At 43.0% G+C, this 18,135-nt stretch overlaps 1 protein-coding gene across 1 annotated transcript in view; it reads right to left on the bottom strand.

The window, feature by feature from the left end:
* Positions 1 to 18,135, bottom strand: part of LOC126482125 (lutropin-choriogonadotropic hormone receptor-like) — a 367,911-nt gene that overhangs the window by 207,044 nt on the left and 142,732 nt on the right. Inside the window, exon 4 of the mRNA XM_050106101.1 lies at positions 12,426 to 12,503. Within this exon, the coding sequence (XP_049962058.1) occupies positions 12,426 to 12,503 (78 nt within the window). The remainder of the gene's footprint in view (positions 1 to 12,425; positions 12,504 to 18,135) is intronic.

Below are 18,135 nucleotides of genomic sequence, written 5' to 3'. Positions count from 1 at the left end.
AGACTCATGCACAACATGTAGGTTTGAGCCTAGGTGATTCCAGCCTAGATAACTCCAGTCGTGAGAATTGAGACAGTTGTACACATTATCACGAGTGAGTCCTGCTTCATCTGGATATGCAATGATATCCTCAAACACAGGGTTATTACAGCTTGTTGTTGCGTCCACTGACAGAACGTTAGTCTACGAGTAAAGTCAGCCTCATTCAGACACTTAACTCGTTGGAGGTTTACGGGAACAATGCATTGCGACAAATTATTCTTCGAACACTACTGTGGCTCACTCCAGGAATTTGTGTGGAACGTCTGCCTGTAGAGATTTCTGGAGAGTGTTCGACTGTTTAGAACACCATATCTTCAAGCAGAGACTGGACTCGCATTCGGGAGGACGACGGTTCAATCCCGTCTCCGGCCATCCTGATTTAGGCTTTCCGTGATTTCCCTAAATCGTTTCAGGCAAATGCCGGGATGGTTCCTTTGAAAGGGCACGGCCGATTTCCTTCCCAATCCTTCCCTAACCCGAGCTTGCGCTCTGTCTCTAGTGACCTCGTTGTCGACCGGACGTTAAAGATTAACCACCACCACCACTTCAAGCAGAGAGGTAATTCATGCAGACATTCCCACTCCCGCAACATGCATTGCTGTTAGCCCTACCATACGTGGAATGTTTGTCCGCATACTATTCATTACTTAATGTTCCATGTTACCACCAACGCTCATACAATGCAACTGGCACTCCGCTGACATCTTTCATGAGTGACACTATGACTGAACTGTATAGTCGTATCCATTCTGTTTACAGTTCCACCTCTCGAAAATGTAAGCAAAGACAATACGATGGACCGGCATGCAGCTTTTACACAGAAACACGTCCTTAGTGGCTGAAAACCACAAAAATCCATTTCTCTCGCAAACGGTTCGCTTGTGGACCCATTTTTACTAAGACTTTTTGCTTATAGTATCGTATACTTTCAACTGTATGCGTTTATGTCATTAATAAATATGCACCTTATATGTTATTTTATCACTAGCATGTTCTAACATCATTTGGCTCACATATATCTTACTGACATCTACATCTACGTGAACGTGGATTCTCTGCAAATTACAGTTAAGTGCCTGGCAGAGGGTTCATCGAAAAACCTTCACAATAATTTTCTGTTATTCCAACACCGAACAGCGCAAGGAAGAAACGAACACCTATATCTTTCCGTGCGAGCTCTGATTTACCTTATTTATTGTAATGATCGTTTCTCCCTATGTAGCTAGACGTCAACAAAATATTTTCGCAATCATAGGAAAAAGTTGGTGATTGAAATTTCGTGAGGGATTCCGCTCCTACGAAAAATGTCTTTGTTTTAATTACGTCCGCCCTAAATCCTGTTTGAAGTCCGTGGCACTCTTTCCCCTAGTTCACAATAATACAAAATGTTCTGCTCTTCTTTGAACTGCGTTAAACCTATCTGATAAGCATGAGGTGTCGCAGCTAGGGTGCGATCGTCAATTTGTCTATTAAAGCTTTCTTGTATGAATGTATTTGGGCTCCAGTGTAAGCAGTCAGAATCTTATACGGTCAGCAACGGGTGACCTGTGTCCTACAGACGTGCATCATGACCAAATGGCGTGGCTGCAACGTGTGAAAGTAGCGGAGAGGCGCTTACAGAGTAGTTACATTAATAACTGACCTATAAATAGCCTGAGGAACTTCATATTAGGTACATAACCTTCTGTTGAGTAAAGGAACAATCTATCAAAATCTGAAGTCAATAACTGACATAATTTGGAAGTTAGAGGGGCTTGTAGAGGCAGAGAGAGAAGAAGGAACTGGTGGACTAGCTTTCGAAGGAGACGGTCATGCTGAAAGTATCCGAACGCATTGTGTGTAAAATGAAGTGATATTGTGACTTCCGAGTTTCTGTACAGTGATAAAGGTACCTGGTGTTTACCATTAACTATTTGTGAAATTTTAAGAGTCGAGAGATATTTTGTTCCGGAGAAAATCACGTGTGTAAACTTTCAACTAAAAGCGTGGCGCCGGCCGGCGTGGTCGAGCGGTTCTAGGAGCTTCAGTCCGGAACCGCGCGACTGCTACGGTCGCAGGTTTGAATCCTGCCTCGGGAATGGATGTGTGTGATGTCCTTAGGTCAGTTAGGTTTAACTATGACTATCTGAATAGATATGATAACACCTTCAGTATTTAGATTCAAATTTGGAAAAGTTCTCATTTTAGAAAACCTTGCGTAATTTTGCTGTAGTAATAACTTTAAGAATTTCAAGTACATATTTATGCTTTGTGTTAGGCTGTTTGAGTGTGAAAGAGAGTACTTGTGTGAGTGTATGTGGGACATTCGCCAATATCAAATTTTCAGTTTGTAATTCTCTATAGGAACTTACAAGTGTTCCAGCTTTCTATTGTGGAAGCGTATCCACCAGTGGTTCCCTTACTAGTGGATGACGCATGTCCAAGCATGTTTGAATATGTAAGAGTACAGCCAGAACGTTCGAGACTATATAGTTAAATTCCAGACGTAAAGTACAGCTTAAAGTTTATTTCATTTTATTTGTTTAACAAGTGAGTTTTGATTTGCTTATTTTAATGACGTAAATGAGCTGAGAGCAGTGGTTGGTTCTTGCTAGATTTCGGCGCGACCCGCGCCCTGAAAGTCAGTTCTGATTGGCCGTAACTCTGTACAGCCAATAAGAAGTGAGACGGTTTGCCACCTAACGCATGGGATAGAGGGGCTTGTAGAGGCAGAGAGAGAAGAAGGAAGTGGTGGACTAGCTTTCGAAGGAGACGGTCATGCTGAAAGTGTCCGAACGCATCGTGTGTAAAATGAAGTGATATTGTGACTTCCGCGTTTCTGTACAGTGTTAAAGGTACCTGGTGTTTACCATTAACTATTTGTGAAATTTTAAGAGTCGAGAGGTATTTTATTCCGGAGAAAATCGCGTGTGTAAACTTTCAACTAAAAGCATGGCGCCGGCTGCAGTGGTCGAGCGGTTCTAGGAGCTTCAGTCCGGAACCGCGCGACTGCTACGGTCGCAGGTTCGAATCCTGCCTCGGGAATGGATGTGTGTGATGTCCTTAGGTTAGTTAGGTTTAAATAGTTCTCTTTAGTAGATCTTTTATATTTTCTAAGTGTCCTGCCAAAAAAAGGCAGTCTTTGTTTTGCCTTCCCCTCAAAATTTTTCATGTATTCCTCCAAATTTCAGTTGTTCATAATTGTAATTCTAAGGTATTTAGATGAATTTACAGCCTTCAGATTTGACTGATTTATCGTGTAACCGAAGTTTAACGGATTCCTTTTAGCACTCATGTGGATGACCTCACTTTTTTCTCTATTTTGGGATCAATCACCGATTTTCACATCATACAGATACGTTTTCTAAATCGTTTTGACATTTCTTTTGTTCGTCTGATGAATTTACTAGACAATAAACGGCACCATCATCTGAAAACAATCTACGACGGCTGTTCTGATTGTTTGCTAAATCGTTTATGTAGAAAATGAACAGCAGAAGGCCTATAACGCTACCTTGGGGAATGCTAGAAATGAGTTCTGTTTTACTAGACGACTTTCCGTCAGCTACTGCGAACTGTCACCTCTCTGACAGGAAATCACGAATCCAGTCACATAACTGAGACGATATGCCATAAGCACGCAATTTTACTACAAACCACTTCTGTTTTTACAGCATCAAAAGCATACTGGAAATCCAGAAATACGGAATCAATTTGAAATCCATTCTTAATAGCACTCAACACTTCGTGTGAGTAAAGAGCTAGTTGTCTTTCACAAGAACGATGTTTTCTAAATCCGTGTTGACTGTGTGTCAATAGACCGTTCTCTTCGAGGTAATATATTATCTTCGAACACAATACACGTTTCAAAATTCTGCTGCATATCGACGTTAATTATATAGGCCGTATTTGGTGCATTTTTCCTCCTAATACTTTTCTCGAATATTGGTGTGACCTTCGCAACATTGCAGTATTTGCATTCGGATCTTTCGTCTGGCGAGCTGTGTATGATTGTTAAATATGGAGCTATTGCATCAGCTTATTCTGAAAGGAACTTTATTGGTATACCGTCTCGACCAGAAGACTTGCTTTTATTAAGTGACAAATTCCTTCACTACCCCGAGTATGTATACTTCTAAGATAATCATCTTGGCAACTGTTATTGATTCGAATTCTGGAATATTTACTTCGTCTTCTTTGGTGAAATAATTTCGGAAGACTTTGTTTAGTAACTCTGCTCAATCAGCACTGTCGTCGATAGTATTTCCATTGCTATCGTGCAGAGAAGGCATCGATTGTGTCTTGCCACTAGCATACTTATGTACGACCAGAATCTCTTTGGGTTTTCTGTCTGGTTTCGAGACATCGAAGTTCCGTTGTAGGGACTATTATAAGCGTCCCGCATTGACGTCCGCGTTAAATTTCAAGCCTCTGTAACAGATTGGCAATCTTGGAGATTTTGCGTTCGTTTAATTTTGGCATGCTTCTTTCGTTGTTCCTGCAACAGTATTCTGACCCGTTTCCTGTATCAAGGGGGATCAGCTCCGTCATACAAGCTTTTATCGCGCCTTCTTTATTTAACAAATAATGAGGTGAAGTGTCATGATTACATGGAAGAAAGGCTCTATCTCCATCTGAAACTAATATGTAACATAAGCATTGCTTCGCGATTTACATGCCGTAATTTGAGTTTAGCGGTGATACTTCAAAATTTGTAGTTATCTCCAGTACACTGACGAAGGTGTCGGGGAAAAGAAAGAGGATGCTGCATCTGAAAAGTCCCTTTCTTTTGATATCGTCTGTTGTTGTCGTCAATATGAGCTAGTAGAAAACACTGTAATTGCAGTAAAATGGGGTGGTCTGGTTTGGGCACAAAGTGAGTCATGAAGATAAGCGTGTTATGAAGCTATGAATAGGAAAGCAGCAGGGGGATCTCAAAGTCCCTAACGTAAAAGCATAGTCTGTTACACAGAACGACAAGACAAGGCAGATACTGCGGAAATAACAGCGTGCTGGAAGTTTTTCTATAGAAAAGGATAGATTAATTTCCCATGAGAAGGCGGCGATTCACACAATTGTCAAACTGTAAATAATTCATTGCAACAACTGCGGCTCCAGTTTATTTGTTTGTTTGTTTTTTAACGTTGCTTGTTTCAGTCTTGCACGAGATAAAGATGCATGTTAAATTAGACGTACAACATAAAGTCAAGACTGATCGAGTTTTATAAGTTAAAGAAAGAAAGCACATTACAACACAACACGCCGTTACTTTCCTTGCCACTTGCTTAAAGTAACCCTCAATCATCTGCACAGTGATATTTATAGTAATACTCTAAGTGAGTAGTTGTTCTCCAAAATTGTGTGTGTGTGTTTTTTTTTTTTTTTTTTTTTTTGGTATTACGATAACAATGGATAATTGATTCTGTAGGTACTCGTAAATCATTCATTCAGCAGTTTCTAAATTATTGTTTGGAGGAAGACACACACTAACATCTACAAAACTAAAAGGCTTACTTAAGATTCAGTAAATGTGCATACGGCACATGCTTCTATTTCTATACCATCCATATTTTACTAAGTTGTGCTGCATTTTTAAATTAATTTATGCTAAACGTTGCAGAAAACGTCATTTACAGATGTCTTTTATTGTATCCCTATACCAATCATTTAGTGTCTTGGTCCTGAAAGTGTAATAAATGTCCCACAAAAAGGTCCCTACCTCTTGACAGACTACTCGCTGTACTCTTTAATCAGTGAGCAAGACCCAATAGATTCTCTATCTAGTGGAAGTGAAGCGCAGCTACCAAAACGAACAGTTTAACTGTGGATGCGACTTAGTACAGAAACAACTTTAGTTTCGGCGGCTGCATCGCGCCACATGGCTGAGAAAGCTTCCTTAATTGGTGAATGCTATATTGTTGAGTGGTACTTAAGATAGGTAAATAAATTAGTGAAGTCAATGTGAAGTGAAGTAGAAATTAGAAAATAAATGAAAAACTTAGTTTAGTTTAGAAGAATTACACACCAGCAAACAGCGGGGTGAACAGCGGTGGCAACGGCCGGCGTTTGCAGTTCAGCACGTTCAGGAGAACCCATCGCCCTCCTCACATCAGCGGAAGCTGTCGTTTCAGCCATCAGGGCATCGCCCGACCGGCTCACGTGTTTCTCAATTGTCACATGTGATCAAAGACCCTCGCCTACATTCCAAGAGCCAATGACCGACGTTAAGAAGATTCTTTGAGAAGCTTTTCAACGTGACAGAAGAGGCAATTACCGGCTCACGAGTTTCTCAATTGTCACATGTGATCAAAGGCCCTCGCCTACATTCCAAGAGCCAATGACCGACATTAAGAAGATTCTTTGAGAAGCTTTTCAACGTGACAGAAAAGGCAATTACCGGCTCACGAGTTTCTCAATTGTCACATGTGATCAAAGGCCCTCGCCTACATTCCAAGAGCCAATGACCGACATTAAGAAGATTCTTCGAGAAGCTTTTCAATGTGACAGAAGAGGCAATGACCATGAAGTCGTTCACCTCCAGTGAACTGAAGTAAATAAATACGCGAGACACAATGGGCCCGACAGTAGTTTTTCAGTTCAGTTCCAGTACAGTTCAGTCGGTGCTGAAGACCGTCATGCAGGAAGAGACTGCATCATACACAGAAGCACCAAGTCCCCCGCTGTAATGGAATAGCAAGCAGCAGCGTCGTCGCCAGAAGACAGAAGTTAGAAGGTATTTGAAGACTGATTTTTACGTACCCGGGTGACTCGTGAGGACGGGAAGGAGACAGCCTCACCTTAGCAGTCACCTGTGAGCTGGTGATGAAGATCTGACAGCCGAAGACTGGCAAGCTGGAGTCCGTTGTTCGAGTCTCGGACACTGTCCTTCCCCCGCCGCCCACCGCGCCACTCCGCTGGCCGACGCACAACACTGTCACACGCGGTCACATAGAGAAGAGAAACACTGAGACGCCACATCCAAGGTATCACCATCCGATTCACGACTTCGTTCTCAATAATTAAACGGGCCACCTCATGATGCACGTCTCCAGTCAACTGGTCGAAACAGCGACACAAGATATACACCGCCAGGCGTAATCAGATGCCACCGCCCACGCAGTAGAGGGCTTCGCAAACGACACAGCTGCCGCTCTCCCAGCCAGAACAATCGAGTAAGGAAACCATTGTACCAATCTTTCAATAAAAGTTATCTTATGTAAAAATGCTGTTTCATTCTACCTCATAACCGAGCCAAGGAAGAACCAACCCTGCCCACATGTTGTTAAGAGAGAAAAAGTATTTTATTTAGTGTTCTTCACCCTGACATAATGCTTTAGAATCAAATGCCCTTTGCAGTAATGCTCATCGTGACAACTGACTAGCATCAAAAGATGTTACCCAGTTTCAAAAGTCATCAGTTGCTTCCTAGCCTAATCGGTATAATAAAAAGGAATACAAATTGTCTTGATCGCAAAACTTTTATTTTGTGGTAACCGTTTTCGGTCAGTTTTTGACCATCTTCCGACCATCATACTATGATGGTAGGTGGTGCAGGTGAATCGAGTGCGTGTTATAAATCCACGAACGTCAACTGCAGTTGTAGTTGCAATTATAACACCCGCTCCATTCACCGACACCGCCTACCATCATGGTATGATCGTCTGAAGATGGTCAAAAACTGACAGAAAACGGTTACCACAAAATGAAAGTTTTTGCGGTCGAGACTGTTTGTGTTCATTTCTAAAGTACTTTTTTCTAAACCGGTGTTCTCCATGAGCAATTTTCTCAAAAATTACTGAACGGTTGGTTTGACAGGGAGGTAGCGACGAACGTCATTTATTTTAAAAATTGTCTGTGGTTACCTCTGCCACAGATGCAGTGTTAAAATCTAATTCAACAAGCAAATGCAAGAGGAATTTTTCATGGAGTATGCAACGTCGGCCGGCCGATGTGGCCAGCGGTTCTAGGCGCTTCAGTCTGGATCCGCGCGACCCTACGGTCACAGGTTCGAATCCTGCCTCGGGCATGGATGTGTTTGATGTCCTTAGGTTAGTTAGGTTTAAGTAGATCTAAGCTCTAGGGGACTGATGACCTCAGATGTTAAGTCCCATAGTGCTCAGAGCCATTTGAACAATTTCTATGCAACGTCTCTGCTTTCCTCCAAGCCTCCGTGACCAAGATCGTTAACGCACTCCTGTGCGGTGGCGCTCGACCCGGCGATAAGCCTGTTCGAATCCAGGAGGTGGAATAAATCTTCACTGCCAGTATTTGGCAGGCAGGGAAGGAGAGGTGGTGGCGTAAAGTTTCTGATCACTTTGTGTCAGTGTCCTGGTACAAATACCAAACGTCTCAGAAGTGTCTCATGAAGTGACATTTTCGATCGTGATCCGTACGTCAGATGGGAACGTTAAGCTTGGAGACTCCCTCGGTGCTCTTCGATAGGAGTAGATTGTGTGCCGGCAGCGGGATTCACCCTCTCCCTTCTCTCATCATCTCCGACACGAACACGACACTACACTACTCACACATCCATTACAGTCACCTGCACTTAAAAGACCTATGCGCACAATCCTCATGCTTCGCGAAAGAAAGGTGTCTGCGGGCGTGAAGGATAGGGAAGATCTTTCCAATTAGGCGGCTGAACCTGCCCTTCGGTGTCTCACAACCGTTCACGCCATACGACTTTACTTTTCTTTATTCCTTTCTTGCTGTAGAGTCCCTACACAGCGCATTCTATGAAGCAATTACTCACGTTGCCACTCCAGCTGCTTATCGAATGTACTGCAGAACAATATACAGAGCTGTTCAGCTTCCCTATCGATGTCTTTTAATGCAATCCGCAATGTTATACCTGGCCTTCAAAAACCAAGCGCGAGATTTTCATATTCTCTCGCTTGCTGCGCTTAACTATTAGTGCTACTGGAATAATGAGAATCCAAATTTTGCACTGGCATACGCTTTTGCCAGAGGCCACGACTTCCCAGCTATAAAAAAAAAGTACGATAGTGTCCTTCAAATGCACCTCCACCGCCGCTCTCACTGCTCACTAGTCAGAATTTCCAGTATGTTGTTCGTGACACTCCCTCCTACCAATGTACGAAAATTTCCGACTACACGAACTATTCCCGATATTCGACCTTTTTGGGCTCTACCACTTGGACTATTAAGCCACCAGCATAGTCCGCTATTTTGTAAACATTATTAATTTAACCGTGCCCGTGAGGGTAATGAAAGAAAAACGACTTTTGTAAACGTTACACTAAAACTGAAGGGATCGGTTGGTAGGACATTGTCTGAGGCATCAAGGGATCACCAATTTAGTATTGGAGGGCAGCGTGGAGGGTAAAAATCATAGAGGGAGACCAAGAGATGAATACACTGAGCAGATTCAGAAGGATGTAGGTTGCAGTAGTTACTGGGAGATGAAGAAGCTTGCACAGGATAGAGTAGCATGGAGAGATGCATCAAACCAGTCTCAGGAGTGAAGACCACAACAACAACAACACACTAAAACTAATTATGTTGACAGTTCGATCCAAACATAACCCTTCTAATCATCATACTTTCGCAGTCAGAAGACTGAGGAATACATTGCTGCAATTAGCTTTTCTTTATGTTGTTAAAATTAACAAAATTGTTGGATAAAATTTAATCAAACGTCAATTTTATAATCTGTAAGTGCTTTAGTAAGCCGGTGGCGGATAATAAGGCCAATCAGTGAAGACCAAGGAGGGTTGAATGTGGTAAATAATTTGTGCAGTCGCAAATTTTGTACAGTGGTAGGAGGGGGATGCCATGGACTACATACTAGAAATCCTGACCGGTGAGGCCTGAATGTAGGGGGTGGGAATGCGTTTGGAGATGAATTTTGTATCTCTTTCTTGAATAAATCGAAATCTAGCGAAAAAGTATCCCAATATTAAATTTAACTACATTTTTTCTGTTGGACTAACAGTTTGTGTGTAGCGGCTGGGAGAAAATAAAAACTAGTACATAGTTTTCGAGGGCCGGAAACTAACATTGTGGGTTGTTTAAAACACCAGTAGAGGCAGCTGAATAGCACTGTGTAAGTATGAAGAGAATCACGCATCTCCTCTAACTCCGTAATCTATGAACTATTCCGAAATCATATCACTGCAGTGCAATGAAGATGTGACTGGAAAATAGGTACAGCTTTCGGAGACATGGTTTTCATTTTCCAGCTCAATTTCTAGGCGTAAACAGGTAACAGCATTTTTTGTACAACGCAGTTAAAATAATGCAGCTAATGATGAGAGGATGTGCAGTGAGATTTGTTATCTAGAACGGACCAGCAGAATTCAAATACAACATACTTAGAAATATTCCCGCGCCCGGGCTCCCGGGTTCGATTCCCGGCGGGGTCAAGGATTTTCTCTGCCTCGTGATGACTGGGTGTTGTGTGATGTCTTTAGGTTAGTTAGGTTTAAGTAGTTCTAAGTTCTAGATGTTAAGTCCCATACTGCTCAGAGCCATTTGAACTATTTTGATACTTAGAAATACACATTTGTTACAGGGTGTAGAAAATAAATAATTCCGAAGATATATATCCCTCGAATTATCCTCATTTACTGAGTCGTTGACCTCCCTTAAAATGCTGTATGGTTTTCTTTGTATATGTGAAAACTATTCATGTAAGCTAAACCGGAGTCGACGACATGTAGTTGTGTTGTTAAATGAAGAGCACATGTCCATCTTCAGTGGTTCGTGTCGTAATCTGTGCCATTAAATATCAGTGGTTAGAAAGACACTGATGCATAATTTTAGTTTATTTTAAATGTGTTTTAAATGTGTTTGCACTATCTGAAAGTCATGACTAACGTAGAATGCCATACAAAAAGCTCTTGGAGCTACGTATGTTGTTGGAGAAAGCCAACCTGTTCCACGTTGCTACATACACTCCTGGAAATGGAAAAAAGAACACATTGACACCGGTGTGTCAGACCCACCATACTTGCTCCGGACACTGCGAGAGGGCTGTACAAGCAATGATCACATGCACGGCACAGCGGACACACCAGGAACCGCGGTGTTGGCCGTCGAATGGCGCTAGCTGCGCAGCATTTGTGCACCGCCGCCGTCAGTGTCAGCCAGTTTGCCGTGGCATACGGAGCTCCATCGCAGTCTTTAACACTGGTAGCATACCGCGACAGTGTGGACGTGAACCGTATGTGCAGTTGACGGACTTTGAGCGAGGGCGTATAGTGGGCATGCGGGAGGCCGGGTGGACGTACCGCCGAATTGCTCAACACGTGGGGCGTGAGGTCTCCACGGTACATCGATGTTGTCGCCAGTGGTCGGCGGAAGGTGCACGTGCCCGTCGACCTGGGACCGGACCGCAGCGACGCACGGATGCACGCCAAGACCGTAGGATCCTACGCAGTGCCGTAGGGGACCGCACCGCCACTTCCCAGCAAATTAGGGACACTGTTGCTCCTGGGGTATCGGCGACGACCATTCGCAACCGTCTCCATGAAGCTGGGCTACGGTCCCGCACACCGTTAGGCCGTCTTCCGCTCACGCCCCAACATCGTGCAGCCCGCCTCCAGTGGTGTCGCAACAGGCGTAAATGGAGGGACGAATGGAGACGTGTCGTCTTCAGCGATGAGAGTCGCTTCTACCTTGGTGCCAGTGATGGTCGTATGCGTGTTTGGCGCCGTGCAGGTGAGCGCCACAATCAGGACTGCATACGACCGAGGCACACAGGGCCAACACCCGGCATCATGGTGTGGGGAGCGATCTCCTACACTGGCCGTACACCACTGGTGATCGTCGAGGGGACACTGAATAGTGCACGGTACATCCAAACCGTCATCGAACCCATCGTTCTACCATTCCTAGACCGGCAAGGGAACTTGCTGTTCCAACAGGACAATGCACGTCCGCATGTATCCCGTGCCACCCAACGTGCTCTAGAAGGTGTAAGTCAACTACCCTGGCCAGCAAGATCTCCGGATCTGTCCCCCATTGAGCATGTTTGGGACTGGATGAAGCGTCGTCTCACGCGGTGTGCACGTCCAGCACGAACGCTGGTCCAACTGAGGCGCCAGGTGGAAATGGCATGGCAAGCCGTTCCACAGGACTACATCCAGCATCTCTACGATCGTCTCCATGGGAGAATAGCAGCCTGCATTGCTGCGAAAGGTGGATATACACTGTACTAGTGCCGACATTGTGCATGCTCTGTTGCCTGTGTCTATGTGCCTGTGGTTCTGTCAGTGTGATCATGTGATGTATCTGACCCCAGGAATGTGTCAATAAAGTTTCCCCTTCCTGGGACATTGAATTCACGGTGTTCTTATTTCAATTTCCAGGAGTGTATGTTACATTGCGTACTCTCATAGTCTACTTAAAATTACTCTAGAATCTTTGACTGCTATACTCACAGAATTTTAAGATTCGGCAGTTCCACTCGAAAGACGGTCGCTGGGATGGTCAGAAGCGCTGGTGCTTGGTAGATATATCTGCAACGAAACAATATGAATACAAACTTTTAGACATGCATGGTACGGGACACATATGGTAAAAATGAAAATCATGAAGTTTCGTTACGAACAGATAAAAATGGTATTAGTAGAGATGGTTCATGACGTTTATTACTCCTTTGCTACTAAGTCTGTTCGCAAGATATTTCGCGGGCACTAGCCACTTATGCCGATGAATGCGGTTCAAATGGCTCTGAGCACTATGGGACAACATCTGAGGTCATCGGTCCCCTAGAACTTAGAACTACTTAAACCTAACTAACCTAGGTAGGATTCGAACCTGCGACCGTAGTGGTCGCGCGGTTCCAGACTGTACCACCTGGAACCGCTCGGCCACCGCGGCCGTCTATTAGTAGAGATATCAGTAGATATCTTCCGCACTATGTTGTCGGCATGCGATTCCTCGTCTCATTTCAGGCAGAAATGTTTTGGGATAACTAGCCCGGCAAATAGGTTTAATAGAAATGCGATTAAAAGAACTATACTCTGGCACGCTGTAACATTTGCTGTACTGGAGCTGTCCCATTAGCTCAGTGAGACGAGGGAATGGCCTGGGAACAGGTATAAGGATTCGCTGATATTCGTGTCGATTTGGCATTTTTTCAGTTAAAGCATTAAATCGTATCCAATTTACACCTCCGCAAAGCGGTACATTGTGTATTTCTTTCTGTTGCTCTTACCTTTATTGAATCTTTAAGGCATAACATGACTTCTTACACCCGTAAACGACCACTGTTTCGTCCATGACACAAATGAAGCCAATGGACGTGGTAACATCATGTGCATCCAATGAGGTGCAAAAAACACAACAGGTAATCAACACTGGACAGCACAGTATGCTATGCACGATAATTCCATTCTGTATGTTCTGACGTCTAGCCTTATACTCACAGACCCAGCACGTACACGTACGACCAACGTTCACTTTACAGAAGACGGTCAAAGCGCCTACCTTGCATTTGCCAGGATTCGCCATTCACTAGATCGTGCTTTCCTTGACGCTACGCAACACACTTGCATCGACCATTGCGAAGTGGCAGGCAAACGAGTTATCAGGTCGTGTACATCTATGGTCGGAGTACTATAGACCTGATGTTTTAGGGCCCCAAAAATAAAAATCTAGTGGATTAAGTTTCGGACAACTTAGGGGCCAGAGCTTTGGAACTCCACGACCAAGCTATATACCTGGAAACGCTTCATTTACACATTCATTCTGAAGTGTGGTTTCAGTACGATCTGAAACCGTGTTGTCGCCGAACACCAAGTGGAACGTTTTCTAATCCGTCAGGCAAACTATTGCAAAGAAACGTACGATACAGGGGCGCATTCAACGTGTCCGACAACAGGCAAGAGCCCTAAATAACACCCCACAAAATTCCACCCCACAGCGTTATGGCAAAGCGTGCCTGAAAGCCACGTTCACGGCTGACGTGTGGATTATGTTCTGACCACTAATGACTGTTGTGGAGGTTGAAAATACCTCCTCGAGTGAAGCTAGATTCATGAGACCATATCACTTTATTTATCAAATATTCGTTATCTTCCACTTGGTGCAACAGCCGTTCATAAAACTATTTTCATCAAATGTGGTCTTCTGCCTGCTGGTGCTGAGTTAAAGCGTAATGATATGGATGCAGTTCTTAATCGTGCAATACTTCAAGGAGCAGTCTTTGAGATATCTGCTAGTGATAAAATTCATGGCGAAGCCTCAAGCTATCATTTATTGGGCACAATTCGCGACTAGTTTCGTTCGATGACCATTATCAAGCTTATCTGGCATAAACGGCGGTAAAGCTGTACCCAAAATTTTAACAAAAGTAATTTGCTCTTTTAAGCCCATCATAGTACGCAAAAAAAATCTAACACTAGTAACTGTCTATGAAAGTTTTAGTCAAGAAGCAAGCCCACATCGACAGCTAGTGAAACAATGACACATGTAATTAGGCCGAACAGAAAGGGCAGTCAAAGACGATGCCATGTTTCCTTGACTGTATGGCCTAGTTACTTATCTCAGCAGATAGATTAAGGAAAGGCAAACCTAGGTTTCTAGCATTTGCACACTTAGAGAAAGCTTTTGACTTTATTGACTGGAATACTCTCTTTCAAATTCTGAAGGTGGTAGGGGTAAAATACAGAGAGCGAAAGGCTATTTACAACTTGTACAGAATCCAGATGGCAGTTATAAAAGTCGAGGGACATGAAAGGGAATCAGTGGTTGGGAAGGGAGTGAGACAGGGTTGCAGCCTATCCCCGATGTTATTCAATCTGTATATTGAGCAAGCAGTAAAGGAAACAAAAAAAAAATTCGGAGTAGGTATTAAAATCCATGGAGAAGAAATAAAATGTTTGTGGTTCGCTGATGACATTGTAATTCTGTCACAGACAGCAAAGGACTTGGAAGAGCAGTTGGACGGAATGAACTGTGTCTTGAAAGGAGGATATAAGATGGATATCAACAAAAGCAAAACGATGATAATGGAATGTAGTCGAACTAAGTCGGGTGATGCTGAGGCAATTAGATTAGGAAATGAGACACTTAAAGTAGTAAAGGGGTTTTACTATTTGGGGAGCAAAATAACTGATGACGGTCGAAGTAGAGAGGATATAAAATGTAGACTGGCAATGACAATGAAAGCGTTTCTGAAGAAGAGAAATTTGTTAACATCGAGTATAGATTCAAGTGTCAGGAAGTCGTTTCTGAAAGTATTTGTGTGGAGTGTAGCCATGTGTGAAACATGGGCGATAAATAGTTTGGACAAGAAGAGGATAGAAGCTTTCGAAATGTGGTGCTACAGAATAGTGCTGAAGATTAGATGGGTAAATCACATAACTAATGAGGAGGTATTGAACAGAATTGGGGAGGAGTTAGTGGCACAACTTGACTAGAAGAAGGTATCGGTTGGTAGGACATGCTCTGAGGCATCAACGGATCACCAATTTAGTATTGGAGGGCAGTGTGGAGGGTAAAAATCGTAGAGGGAGACCAAGAGATGAATACACTAAGCAGACTCAAAACAATGTAGGTTGCAGTAGGTACTGGGAGATGAAGAAGCTTGCACAGGATAGAGTAGCGTGGAGAGCTGCATCAAACCAGACTCAGGACTGAAGACCACAACAACAACATGGCCTAGTTACATCTGTCAGTTTGTATCTCGTAGCTGTCAATGTGGACTTGCTTCTTGAAGAAAATTTTCGTACACAGCTGGTATTGTGAGAAATGTTTTATGTACTATGGTGGGCTCAAAAAAGGAAATTACTTTTGCTTATATTACGGTATAAATTTCCTGCTGTTTATGCCAACTAAGTTAGATAATGGTCACTGACTATTTGGCGGCTGAAATACGCCCACCTGCAAACATACATATATCTGCAACTGCCTCGCAATATCGCGGGTAGTTCGCCGAGGTGATTGGAGAACGATTTCATGAATGGTGTCCATTTGTGGAGTACGCCTTGTCTTTGGACGACCTCAGTTCATCACTTGTGGACGAAAATCACCGGTTTTCCGAAGGCGTTGCTCCAGCTGACGAAAAACATTCTTATCGGGATGGCGCCATTGAAGGCACTCTGGACCATACGCACGAGCAGCAACAATTTGGTTACGGGATGCACCTAGCACTAAAAGCATATCGACACATTCATCGCTTCCTTACTCCATCGGGAAGCCGGCTTACATGAACTTGACAGGACCATTAAGGATGAGGTATTGTGTGCGGTTAGTAGACACTTGCACTACAATTTAGTGGATCCCACCGTCTATGTAATAGATTGCTGTCACGATGTCCTGCTTTTAAACGGCAAGAACTGTGGAACGGCCGTCTAAAAATTTCAAAATGATTTTGACGACTATTCGAACCCTATCTTGGTGCATCCGGGTTTGATGTTCCAACTGTATACTCACCGAGCTACGGCGGGTGGTAAAGTAGTGCGGAGTGATACAGGTTCCTTTGCCCATTCCGATGCGCTGCACGATGTGACGGTGTTGCCAGCTCGTAGGTTTCACACAAGTGTTTTTAAAATGCAACCAATCTGATGTTGCTAGATAATCTCCTGTCTTGAATCCGGATGAGGAATAGCATGCCGACCTCCAAGTGTGGCATTTTTTCTTCATCCTATGCATATTCTCTGCATTGTGTTATGATTAGTAACTTAATCACTGCAGACGCACAAGCAAAGTTAAGACCAAAAATCGTCATTGAAAAATACAGAAAGAAATTTGTAAATTTTGGACTAGTGATTAACGTACGTACTGTGGTGTGTGCCGTGTCGTGTCATGTAGAATGTCTGCATGAATAGTGTTATTGTATTAATTTATTGTAAAGAGATGCGCACCCTGTGAAATGTATCACACGAATCTGCTAAAGCTTGTTTATGCGCAGTAAATCTTAGGATGTTGTCCTCGTTTAATACTGTTTGCGTAATATGTTACGCGAAACTTTCAAAATATACACTGAAAACAATCTGCGAGGGTTCTACAGATAGCTAGCTTTACCGCTGAAACATCTTTTAATTTGAAGCAGCATGCACATACGTAATAGCGTAATAGCAGTTCTCTTTGGTGGTAAGATTATATTAATTGTTCATCTGCTTTATCAGAAAATACATCTCACCTACGCGCGCAAACTACAACCACACGGTATTAATCTGTCTTTGGCGGTTATAGCTATAAGTTCCGGCTAGAAAACTCTCAGGGATATCTTTTTATTAAATACCGAATATAGTTCTTTAACAAAATATCCAGCTAACGTGGGGTACGTCCTAGCATGAACCATTGTGTGTACCATCTCGTAATATTTGAAGCTTCTCTCGATAAATATTTTCTTTCTTTAAATATTGATAAAACATCGTCTTGGCCACAGATTCTATCAGCACAAACAAGCGCGATGTTTTTACGCAAAATTCCTTGAAATTAAGCAAAATACCTATCAACTCTGAAGCAGTATTATTAGTCAGTAATTAAAACTTCCGGGCTAAGAGGCCGTGGTCCAATAGTAGAAATACTTCTCCCTGACGTTTCGCTGCCAGCTGCGGGCAACATCATCTGAGGTGACTCTACGACTGGCTGCTAGGCCGTGGAGGTCCTGTTTATATAGAGCGTGTAGTATTTCTACTATTGGACCACGGCCTCTTAGCCCGGAAGTTTTAATTACTGAAGACGCCGGCCGTGAAAGCCTACACGCTATGATTAGTATTATTAGTATTTTTTCAAACAAGTGTAAGTTGAATATTATTAATCAGTTGATAACTATTGTAAAATAACTTTATCACTCTTTAGATGGCCGACAACAATATGAATAGTATCTGCATCTGTTCCGTGTCATTTAAAATATTCAAACACACTTCTTAAAGCGTAGGCTGGTGGGGTTAGCAAATACTGCAGTAAGGGAGTACAGAATTAGGTAAAATTTCATCTGTTGCTTGAAATCGCCAAGTATTACACTTACAGCAATGGCGTCTGGCCGCCAGCACGCTCAAGATGCATCATCAAAAATCGAAAAAGAAGAAGAATAAGTGAGAAAATAAATCATCAGCGCATTTGTTCTAAGAATGACAATGATCATAAATATTAGTTTTTCATATAGTAGTTCTTTGTAGGTCATGGCACATTTAA

This window comes from Schistocerca serialis, chromosome 5 (genome assembly GCF_023864345.2).
Source record: "Schistocerca serialis cubense isolate TAMUIC-IGC-003099 chromosome 5, iqSchSeri2.2, whole genome shotgun sequence".
In the NCBI taxonomy this organism is placed as follows: Eukaryota; Metazoa; Arthropoda; class Insecta; order Orthoptera; family Acrididae; genus Schistocerca; species Schistocerca serialis.
Note: the sequence above shows the minus strand (reverse complement) of the source record. Positions and strands in the feature narration are given on the sequence as shown.